Source organism: Doryrhamphus excisus, chromosome 1, assembly GCF_030265055.1.
Source record: "Doryrhamphus excisus isolate RoL2022-K1 chromosome 1, RoL_Dexc_1.0, whole genome shotgun sequence".
NCBI lineage: Eukaryota > Metazoa > Chordata > Actinopteri > Syngnathiformes > Syngnathidae > Doryrhamphus > Doryrhamphus excisus.
In genome coordinates this window covers 5225001-5236899 of record NC_080466.1, presented here as the reverse complement: position 1 = coordinate 5236899, position 11899 = coordinate 5225001, and the positions used below count along the sequence as shown (strand labels likewise).

Genomic DNA, 11899 nt, shown 5'->3' with positions numbered 1-11899 from the left:
CTTGTGTGTGTGTGTGTATGTGGAAATATATGTCTATGAGGTGTGATCTCGTCATATGATACCTCTGGGAATAATAAAGATACCTTGAACTGAGGGAGGGCGCCACGGCGGTCCAGTGGTTAGTGTGCAGACCTCACAGCTAGGAGACCAGGGTTCAATTCCACCCTCGGCCATCTCTGTGTGGAGTTTGCATGTTCTCCCCGTGCATGCGTGGGTTTTCTCCGGGTACTCCGGTTTCCTCCCACATTCCAAAAACATGCTAGGTTAATTGGTGACTCCAAATTGTCCATAGGTATGAATGTGAGTGTGAATGGTTGTTTGTCTATGTGTGCCCTGTGATTGGCTGGCGACCAGTCCAGGGTGTAGCCTGCCTCTCGCCTGAAGACAGCTGGGGTAGGCTCCAGCACCCCCGCGTGAGGAAAAAGCTGTAGAAAATGAATGAATGAACTGAGGGATAAATGAAAGAGTAAATGTTTGTAGTTGTAGGAGTTGCACACAGTATTACCTTTTCACACAGATACATATGCATATTTAGTCAGTGGGCCCATACAGTAATAAAGCTTATGCTGACTGTGCAATCTTAAAAGAGCCACCAATGACTCATGTCCACTGAGAAGGGGGCGTGTCCGCTTGTCTGTGTGTGTTTGATATACTGTAAATCCCCCTCAGTAGCATTTGTTTAACACGGAGAGACGGCTAACAGACGTATACAAGCATGTGTCAGCGTGGGAAAAAACATTTAGAAATTGAAAACATTTCCATTTGGACTGTACTTTCAACTTTTCATTGAGAATGTGTTTAAAAGACACGACCCACAGCAGAAGCTTTTTGCTGTCTTCCTGAGAGCTATGAATCAGTAGTTATTGATTATGTGTTCTTCCTGGTACCATGCACACACACACACACACACACACACACACACATCATTGCAAAGTGCTGATGGGGAGCTTTCCAATGCAAGGGAGATCTTTGAATACATTACATAGACACTCAGAGGGCCATGCATATTTAATGACTTTAAAAAGGTAAGGCACAGGGAGAGGTATGTTGGCTCGCCTCTTCTTGCTGCAAGCAAAACACAAACGTTCCCTAAATGGCCTTGCCTCAAATTCACATCATTATTCAATTCAAAAGCTAACAAATGCTGCAAAGATGCCATTCACAACAGAGGCCCTGTTTAAAAAATAGTCTTAAGCAAGACTTCTAATTTATCTATTTTATTATTAGTATCTAAAGTGGTCCTATGACTACAGAAAAACAGAATATACTGTAAATAAACTGTGAAAACATTTCCCGTGCTCTTAATTGTTGTTTTGTCCTGCTGAAAACGCCAACGCAGCCTCTCCCCGCTTTTCATTTGACTTTGCAGATATGATGGTTGCCCTTGAGAGGGACCTTGGTTTGCATTGCAGTCATTATGACGGCAACAAGAGCAGGACACTGGCTGCACTACTGCCACCCTCTGGCCAATATGGCGAAGTACAACACTGGAGATATGCTGCAAATCAAACTGGCATGATGGAAAGAGTATGGAAAGTTTTTAGCTTAGTTACGTTTTGTTTGCTCTGCAATTTTAGGTTCTATAAATTGTGTTCTATAAATTGTGTTGAAAACCCGTTTGAGACACTTTTATTTGTCCATACAGGCACGGCAGTCAGGCTTTGGGAAATTTCCCACAGCACTGCTAAGCCATAAAAATGGATTGAGGAAATGAAATTTAAGGAGTGTGAGCTGAATACATATGCATTACATTTCAAAATGTAGTCCTACAATGTCCCATCAGCAGTGTGACATAACTTGATATACGCTATATTAGTAGTTGCCATTACACTGCATTTCTTTTTCCTGTCAGCATTTGCTTCACTGCCAAAGTTCTCTCCCCAACTACCACCCACGACAAACACACCTCTCTCTTTAAAGGGATCCTGATCCACCAGGATATCCCCAGTTCTTACGCAACACTGGCCCAGCCCTGTTGGTGATGGTAAATAGCCCTGCATTGCAGCATACAAAACATCAACAGCAGGTATGAGGCTGCAGTTGTGCGCCTGAGAATAACAATGGTTGTATTGTATTGTATGTGTTTAATATTTAAAGATACTTTAGTACATCCTACTCAGACAAAATTTAAAGTTAAAGTTTACATGTTTTCATTTTAAGCAATACAATACACTCATATGTGACTTTACTCATCTGTATACACCAGTCATTATTTGCACTATGACCCATTTATCATTGCACTAAAATTAATATATCTGCTCCTGTGCAATACTATGTGTATATTTTGGATATCTTGTATATATCTTGTATATATCTTGTTAAATTGCCTTTTTTACTCTACTTTTATACACTTTTTTTCTTAACTTGACTACTGCACTGAAAGGAGAAGCTCTCCAATCTCATTGTACATCTTGTATAATGACAATAAAGGCCATTCCATTCCATTCCATTCCATTCTATTCCAAGCAGGATTGGCCGTACATTCATCCATTTTCCTCCACTTAACTTATGTCCAGGTTGTGGGGGCAGCACACTGAGAGGGCATGCTGACACTCGCCATGTCTCCATCTACCTCCTCCAGGTCCACTGGGGGGACCCTGAGGCATTCCCAGACCAGCTCTGAGACATAGTGTAGTCCCTCTAGCAAGTCCTAGGTCTGCCCCAAGGTCTTCCCTGGATGGGTGTGGCAAGAACAATTGCAAAGATGGTGTCCAAGCCAGCAATGTTCTACTATTGTTCAAGTATGGTCGTTACAAATGACAAAATATCAGCACAAGTTCAGTCAACTATGTGTACAGTGGGTAGAATATGAACCCTTGGAAATTACTTTTGCATAGTTTAAGAGTCAAACCGTTTACATCATAAAATATTTACAGTTTTAACAGTACAGGCAATTAATATTTTAACTGTTGTATACAGTGGGAAAAATAAGCGTTCATTTTAAAATACAAAAAACCCAACACACTCTGTAACGACGACTGACCAAGGCTCAATGTATTTGTTCATATCAGACATCATATACGCCATGCACTGTTCTACCACTGTCCCAGGTTGGGAATCACTGCAATGTAACCAGACTGCCACTAGATGGCGCTAAATATCTTTGCATTCGTCAATTTTGTAACCCCAATTGATGAAACGCATAACCAGCCCCATTTGAAATGGGAATACTTACTGTACTAGCCCCGGGGGTGCTTCACTGTTAAAAAATATATGTGCAGTGTAATACACAGTGAGTATAATAAGTAGGCAACAAAGTTATGAACAATACAGAACTTTTATCGTATGTCTATTGTAACAAGGAGAGACAATGATGACACTATCCTGTTTGTACTGCTGTTACTTTACATGAGGGAGTAATAATTTTTAAAACCAAAATATTTACCCACTTTTCACAAAACAATGTTCAAAAATCCACAGTTTGCCATTTAATTTCCCATTCATTTTATTGTTTACTATTTATATAGATACGTATTTGCATTGTCATTTTTAGGCTGGGAAGCAGCCTTTTCTGTCTTTATTTCAACGTGGATTCGACAATATGTATATGCTCACTCTTGTTTATTGAATTAAAAATAGCACTAGCATACATCTGCAACATAAACAAATGAATGGAAAAGCTTTACTAGGAGGGCGCCATCTTAAAAGAGGATTGTGAATGATTGACTATGGCACTGTTGAGCTATTACACCCATAAACTTAAAAACGTCGATATGAGACTAATAAATGTAATAGTGGAGGTATAAGGTTACAAAATATCTGCTAGAAGTTCTAAAACTTTTTAATATATAATCGATAAGCCATAATGATCATTCCTATCTGGAGGGTGGCGGTAGCGCAGCGATATAGCTCACAACCGCCGTTAAACGACAACGAAGAAGAAACTGTTACGACGGAAATAGAATAACGAGGCGTTCGCGTTCCATCCGAGGACTCGGAATCCGCCGTTTCCACACACAACTGGAACGCAGTGGTATTAAGTTTTGCTAATCTAAAAGTGTGAAATAAGACATAAAAGTAGACAAGAAAGACGCGATTGAGCCATCGACCTTCCTAACAGTGGAGTGACATCTTCGGATAGTGAAAGGTAATGTTTACCATCATCGAGTGCGTTGCCGTGAGCCGAAGCTAACCTGTTTAGAAAGAAAATCAACATCATAACGGCGGCTAGTCATCTCAGCTAATACCTTGAGTCCGTGTAATCTCTCAAGTATTGTATTTGAAAACATTTGCCCAATTCATTTGTGATACTTGTTATTGCCTGCGATTCTAGCATGCCAATGTGCTAGCTTATCATCATCTAGCCTAGTTAAGTTGGATACCAAAAGGCGACCCTTTTCATCTCATATTGTCTTTAGTCGATACGTTTGTTTCCAGTGAGAGATGAACGCCTTTTTGGTGCCAGGGAGCATCTTCAGTTTTAGTATGTTGTTTTCTGTGTTGGAAAACAACATGCGAACTATGTGTCAGTGTGAGGAAAGCATACAAATCCATATAAACCGTATAAGTAATAGTGATGTTGAGATTGTTGAGTAATAGTGAGGTTGAGATTGTTTTTGAATGTGTTTATGCAAACATGTGCAAACTATGGCCCTCGGGCTATATACAGCCCGTTAGGATCTGTAATCCAGACGGTTGTTTCCAAATTATTAATTTAAATGTTCAACAGTGAAAACTTCTGTAAATTTTACGAAAGTCTGAAACTAGAAGCACTGCTTTTTCTATATACAGGCCATAATGGTACTTGTAGGGATTGAATGAGAGCAGCTCCAAGATGATGATGACTTTTGCACAAAGCGGAGTCAGGGTTTGTTTTACTGAACAACGTGAGCATAACTTTTTAAGACCAAGTTCTGAAAAAAGTGATCTTTTATCAGGCATTTAGGTTAGGTTGTTTTCATCTCACAGTGTTTTGTTCATGACATTTTTGCTGTGTTTTGTTGAGGAGATTGTCTGGGAAGTAGTGTGATACAGAATGTTAGATAATTCATAATTCATACTGTTAATCCCAAAAACCTGGGAAAGTACAGATATGAAAAATTGTGCACATTCTTTTGTCATTGGAATTGCATTACTGGGACTGGTATGTGAATTGTTGTGGGCCCATGTCACCATTTTTTTTCAGTACAGAAATATAAGAGATATTTTTTAATTGTTCTGAGGGAACAATAAAGCGTTTTGAATGCCATTGAATGCAGGAGGTGCGTATTCAAATCAGGATTGTTTGGCCGCGTTGGAGCAGTCTGTACTCAACCGGTTGTTGGGATTAGCCATTTCAGTTAATTGTAGCATATAGCATATGAACACAGGGATAGATGGGGAGTGAAATTAAGTTTATAGGATTTACACAAAGTGTGCAATAATTATTTCCTCACAGTGGAACCTGACAGTTGAAATCTCTGACCTAGCTTTTTTTTTTTTAATCCTGCCCCTCAACCATGATGTTGAACAATTTGCTCTCGGGTCATTTGACAATTGTTTTGAGGCTACCGTGGTGCCACTCTTCAGAGAAGATGCAAAGATTGATTGGCTTCACTTGTGTATGGAGGTCAAGGGTCAGTGAGCTTACCAAACAAATGTTGTGTCGTGTGCTAAAAGTAGTCAAATCAATAAAATAACAAGGGTGCCCAAATTTCATTTTTATTTTATTTTTTATAACAAACCTTTAGCTGTGCCGAGCTAATAACAAAAGAACAAAATATGAAGGAGTGTTTAAGAGTACATTTTAAAATACTTTAAATTGAACATTGGTTTTTCATAGGTGAGTACTTTTAGTCCTTGTCCATATTTTGTGCCAGGAACACCAACCTTTCAACTGCATCAGGTTTAGCAACTGTCTATCTGACTTCCTGGTATATTTTTGGTAGAGCTTGACGTGCTAAATATTTAAAATATCTAAATTTTTCAAGTCAAAATAAGTCAAATAAATGAGTTTTGTGTTGACGCTGGAGTTGTGCATCCAGCACGCAGCTTCCTCATATTGCAGTCAATTTCCGACCAAATTATTACTGCCCTGACTGCAGGAAAATCTGTTTTTCTGCAAACATCTCAAAATGAGGTATGTCTAACCTTAGTATTACGTCTAGAAAAGCAACATGGGTTTTAATTTAATGTACTTTTTAAAATTACAAATATAAATTTGTTAGCACAGTGCATGGTTCAAATTCTTGCTTGCTTCATGAGAAAGAATGTGAATTTTATCGGTCACCATTATCAATGTTAGCTGTGTAGCAGGATGTCCCAACTGTGTCAACAAAGACACAGAGCTCCGGTACTTAGTCCAAGTTCATTTCTACCACCACTTAGCTGGTCTTAAATCTAAATACATGTCCACAGTATTTACAGATAAGTAAGTACATACATCTTATTTCAACAACCATTTTATTCTTCTCAAGGGACAATACTAGGGATGCACAATGTTTTTTTCAAGCCAATATCGATAACAATGGATGAGTGTAGTTTTTGTGAACCACTTTCTCCTGGCAAATTGTCAGGTTGAAATCAAATTAGGCAGATTATGTATGTAGTTTTGACAAAATAAAATGTAAATGTTGACTACTACTATATAATTTCTTTTGTTTTATCTGTTCAGTTTTATTGAAATATAATGGCAGCTGAAATGTACACAGATTTGTAAGATATGGTATGCTGACATTGGAACAATGTAATCTGCATCCTTTAAACACGAACACCTTGTTTTGTTTATTGGCACGTTCTTATCACTCTCTGTCAAGGCATGCACACACCCATCAACAGCATACATAACTCTTATCACAGTCATACGTTGTCTTCTCTCTAACTGTTGAAATATCTGAAAATGTTCACCTCATTGGTCCGCCACCCCAATCTACCACCCCAGACGTACAGTTCCTCCTTTCCAGGCAATGTTGAAAAGATGTGTCAACCAGGACAAATTATTAAAAAAGGAAACACTAAGAATAAATGAAAATGAATAATAAACTAAGACATTTTAAAACTAAAAAAATAGAGAAAAATGTTAAACAAGTTATGTGTATGAGGGCTGCATGGTGGCCACAGTCAGGGGGTCCGGTAAAACTGGGTTCAAATCTTCTCTCAAATTATTAACACTTTTTTCATAATTTTCATTAAAGGGGACATATTATGGGTCACACGGTGGACAAGCGGTTAGGGCATATGCCACGGAGTCAGGAGATCGGGAAGACTTGGGTTTGATTTTCTGCACAGGCATCATCTCTGTGTGGGGTTTGCATGTTTTCTCCGGGTACTCCGGTTTCCTCCCACATTCCAAAAACATTAACAACAGGTTAATTGGCCACTCCAAATTGTCCATAGGTATGAATGTGAGTGTGAATGGTTGTTTGTCTATATGTGCCCTGTGATTGGCTGGCGACCAGTCCAGGGTGTACCCTGCCTCTCGCCCAAAGACAACTTAAATAGGCTCCAGCACCCCCAGTGACCCTAGTGAGGATACGTGGCATAGAAAATAGATGGATGTTCATATTGAAAGATTGTTTTACAATTTTTTTTGTTGGTAGAATTGACAAGAATATGTTATGTCAGCCTGTTGTTTAATGTAAACAATAGTAAACAATAGTTTACATTCATTCATTCATTCATTCATTTTCTACCGTTTTCCCTCACGAGGGTCACGGAGGGTGCTGGAGCCTATCCCAGCTGTCTTCGAGCAAGAGGCAGGGTACACCCTGGACTGGTCGCCAGCCAATCACAGGGCACATATAGACAAACAACCATTCACACTCACATTCATACCTATGGACAATTTGGAGTCGCCAATTAACCTAGCATGTTTTTGGAATGTGGGATGAAACCGGAATATCCGGAGAAAACCCACGCATGCACGGGGAGAACATGCAAACTCCACACAGAGATGCCCGAGGGTGGAATTGAACCCTGGTCTCCTAGCTGTGAGGTCTGCACGCTAACCACTCGACCGCCGTGCAGCAATAATTTACATTTTTCTCCAAAATAATTTTATGATGGATACAGTTTCAGCCATTAAGTCCTATGGGAGAAATTGTTGCTAAAGCCAGCCAAACAAATAAAAAAAAACCATTTAGAATATTATTTAGAATACTGTACAAAGCAAATAATCACAACAGTGAAAGTTTTTTTAAATCGGAGGTTCATAATTATTTCCAGTGTGCAGTATCCATAGCTTTAACTGAAACATGACAAATTGACATGTCTGTTAACCTCTGTGTACACATGCTGTGTGAGTGGCTGTCACGTGATCTTTTTTTTCCGGCTTCTCAGCCAATCACAGACTTGAATTCCAATGAGCCCAACCTGATCTCTCCCCTCCCCCTGACTATATGGCTATGTCACCCTCTCTCGTCCTCTCCCTTCCGTGCTCCTTGCCTCCTTGTGCGTTTCAGTTTTCCCAATGCAGCGTCTCTAACTACTGATAGAAATTCACTGAAGGCTACAGAAAGTACAGAGTAGGAAGTGGTTGGGGGAAATCCACAGAGGTGTGGAGGGGATGGAAAAGCACCGCAGTTCAATGTGCAAAAACCCTCACGTGAGTCATATGACGTTTTTTCTGGTTCCTCTTGTGTTTTAGTTTTTGTTTCCGTCTCAATCCTTCCTTGCATCCTCAGTCTGTCATCATCTTGACCTTAATTTTCATGCGTTTCGACTGCTTTGTCATCCCTGTTTTTCAATTTGCATGCATCCCTTCCCCCACACTGTAAGGCTGGCTGCTGATGCTGTCTTGTGATGCTGAAGTAGTTGCCTTTTGCTGAATGGGAAATCAGGCTATAGCACACACGTGCTTATCAGTGATCTTTTTGTGCGTGAGTTGCCAGATGTTGGAACAAGAATGTGTCTTCTGTTGTTTTGGTCATCCAACGCTGGCAGTTTAGATGGAAAAACGTGCGTTTGTTTAGATTTTCTTGTAAGAGAAAGAACGATCAAGGAAAACTGCAATACTATAGCCGGTAACTTCACCCAGTCTGTCTTCAGTCAACATATTTTATCTTGTCAAGGCAACGCTGATAATTTGGTTTTCTCTTGTTTAGAAACACGTCGGTGGTCCGGTTTGCTTTGACTGGTTGCTAATCTGTCGGTGGCCGTGACATAATAAAAACAAACTCTGTCTGTCTGAATTTAGCCAATGTTAGCGCTAGTTAGTCTGATTTAAAGGTGTTTGGAAGTCTCCCTTTTGTTTATTATGGCGTTGTTTTTAATCTTTACACAATATTGGCGTCTGACTGCATTTTATTGTAATCGTTTCAAGATTATTTTTAATGCGATGGGAGTCTCAATGTTCTGAACTCCGTTTTCCAAATCAGTATTGTATTGACCAAAAGAATAAACAGTAACTGTCGCAAGTACTTTGCTTGTAGGGATGCTCCAATCAGGGTTATACTGATCACATGGATCAACTTTTCAATTTATTTATCATGCGGGGCAAAAGGGTAATTTTTATACTGTTTTTTTTCTTCCATTTGACACAAACCTGAATTTAATTTGATGCCTGTTTTGGAGTATACAGGAAATTAACTGTTCAATAATTATTTTTTACGTCAACATAAGAAAATTTAAAATGATCAAATAATGGAAATACATATCTTTTATTAAATAGAAATCTGTCCTGCTTATGTTAAGAGTATAAATTGAGAGTCCAGGTTGCAGGAGAGTCCCAACTTTCATCATTATTAGAGCTGATAATTATTTCTGTTTTATTCATGACTGGCAAGATTGTACACACCTTTTATTTACCAAAAACAGCATATCACAAAACCTACAGTACATAATAACAGGAAAAAATGTTTGAATAATCTCTGAGCCAAACATGAATCAAATAATATTATCTATTTGGTGCATGTTTATTTCATATGAGAGCACAATAGATAATTACAGTAGACGCTGTCTTGAAGAGTCAGACTAAAGAACAATGTGTAGCTCCAGGGGGAAGTGAGTGAGACATAATTTGAGAGTTTCATGTGAGCCATGTCAAAAAGGAGGCTATTGAGTTAAAGTTCATTTTTGTCCTTAAACTACCAAAACCATTAAAATTTTGAAATCTTCATACTGTATATTCTAGGTTCATTCTGCACGCAGTGAACTATTCAAAACCTTTTTTTAACCTCTAAACCTTTCTTAATTCAGATTTTTATGCCATACAGCTCAAGAAAACACCAAAATACATGTGTCATAATAGAATATTCTGACAGATTCGGTCTCAAAGTACGTCGGCTTTGAATAAGAAGAATTGGACTGTTGGCCAGTGGTCCAAGGTCCTGTTCTCTGACATCTCTCACAAAACAAATGTTGTCTCGCATTTGGAAATCAAGGTCCAGGACAGAACCTGCCTCAAGTCCAATGTGAAGTTTCCTCACTCTGTGATGATTTGGGGTGCCATGCCATCTGCTGGTGTTGGTGCACTCTGTTTTTTCAAGTGCGGAGTCACAATGCAGCTGTCTACCAGGAGATCTTATAGCACTTCATGCTTCCATCTGCTGAAAACCTTTTTGAAGATGCTAACTTCATATTCCAACATGTCCTGGCACTTGCCCACAGTGCCGAAACCACTAGAAACCAGTTTAGTGACAACTGATAACATTATTACTGTGCTGGATGGGCCTGCAAATTCACCTGACCTGAACCTCATAGAGAATCTGGAGGTTATTGTGAAGAGGACATCAGACCCACCATCAAATCAGCACCTCAATAGTGCCACAGGCTGATTAAAGCAGTGATTCGTGCAAAAGGAGCTGCAACAAAGTATTGAATAGCATAATTAAAAACCATTTTCAGTGGATTTAAATGTCTTTACTATGAATCCCAATTTTTAGAATTATTTTGATGAAATTTTGACACATGGATTTTTGGTTTTCATGAGCTAAATGCTGTAAACATTGAGATAAAAAAAAAATAAAAGGCTCAAAATAATTCAGTTGAATGGTTGTTGCAATAAATCTAGGGTATATGAATATTTATTATTATTTTTTTAATGATATTATGGCTGTGAAAAAAACAAAAACATGCTAGGTTAACTGGTGACTCCAAATTGTCCATAGGTATGAATGTGAGTGTGAATGGTTGTTTGTCTATATGTGCCCTGTGATTGGCTAGCGACCAGTCCAGGGTGTACCCCGCCTGTCGCCTGAAGACAGCTGGGATAGGCTCCAGCACCCCCGCGACCCTTGTGAGGAAAAAGCGGTTGAAAATGAATGAATGAATATTATGGCTGTGAAAAAACGAAAAACATGCTAGGTTAACTGGTGACTCCAAATTGTCCATAGGTATGAATCCGAGTGTGAAAGGTTGTTTGTCTATACGTGCCCTGTCATTGGCTAGCGACCAGTCCAGGGTGTACCCTGCCTCTTGCCTGAAGACAGCTGGGATAGACTCCATCACCCCACGCGACCCTTGTGAGGATAAGCAGTACAAAATGAATACATGAATTATATTATGGAAGAAAATGAGCTTTTACACAAAATTCAAATTTTTGGACATGGCACTGTAGTACCGAACAAGCGGGTTCCACTTCAGCTTTGCATGCAGTTGACAATACAATAACGCTTTATGTCCAGCATCTGTAAGTCGAACATGGTATCATCATATCAGTGTGGCTCTTGGTCGTGGTGACATACAGTACAGGGTGTAAAGGTGAAACGAAAACCTGTTAACTCTCTGTCATCAACCCCACAATGGGGTGTTCTGTGACTGATCCCACACCTACCAGGATCTTTGTTCGGGGTATTACTCAAAGGCTGACAGCGACGCGATGGAAAGTAAACTTAGGCGTTGATGTTTTGTTATGGCCAGTATTATCAGGTGTCTGAGATCCTGTGCAACCTGTTCTGTTGTATAGAAGTGGGCAGGTATTGTTTTGGGACCGTTTGTCAGAACAGAAACCCTCACAAAGTCGGCCTTCAACCATGTTGATTGA

General features: G+C 39.4%; 1 protein-coding gene across 2 annotated transcripts in view; it reads left to right on the top strand.

Moving 5' to 3' along the window:
* Window positions 1–3893: 3893 nt before the first annotated feature.
* gne (glucosamine (UDP-N-acetyl)-2-epimerase/N-acetylmannosamine kinase) overlaps window positions 3894–11899 on the top strand; it is an 18855-nt gene continuing 10849 nt past the window's right edge. Inside the window, exon 1 of one of the 2 annotated variants that reach the window (XM_058086053.1) lies at window positions 3894–4087. Coding sequence is in view for 1 of the 2 variants with exons in the window: in XM_058086043.1 (XP_057942026.1) it covers window positions 8483–8521 (39 nt within the window). In the remaining variant the exon portion in view is untranslated. Of the gene's footprint in view, window positions 4088–8189; window positions 8522–11899 lie in introns of those variants that run through there. The other variant, XM_058086043.1, reaches the window with a different exon arrangement.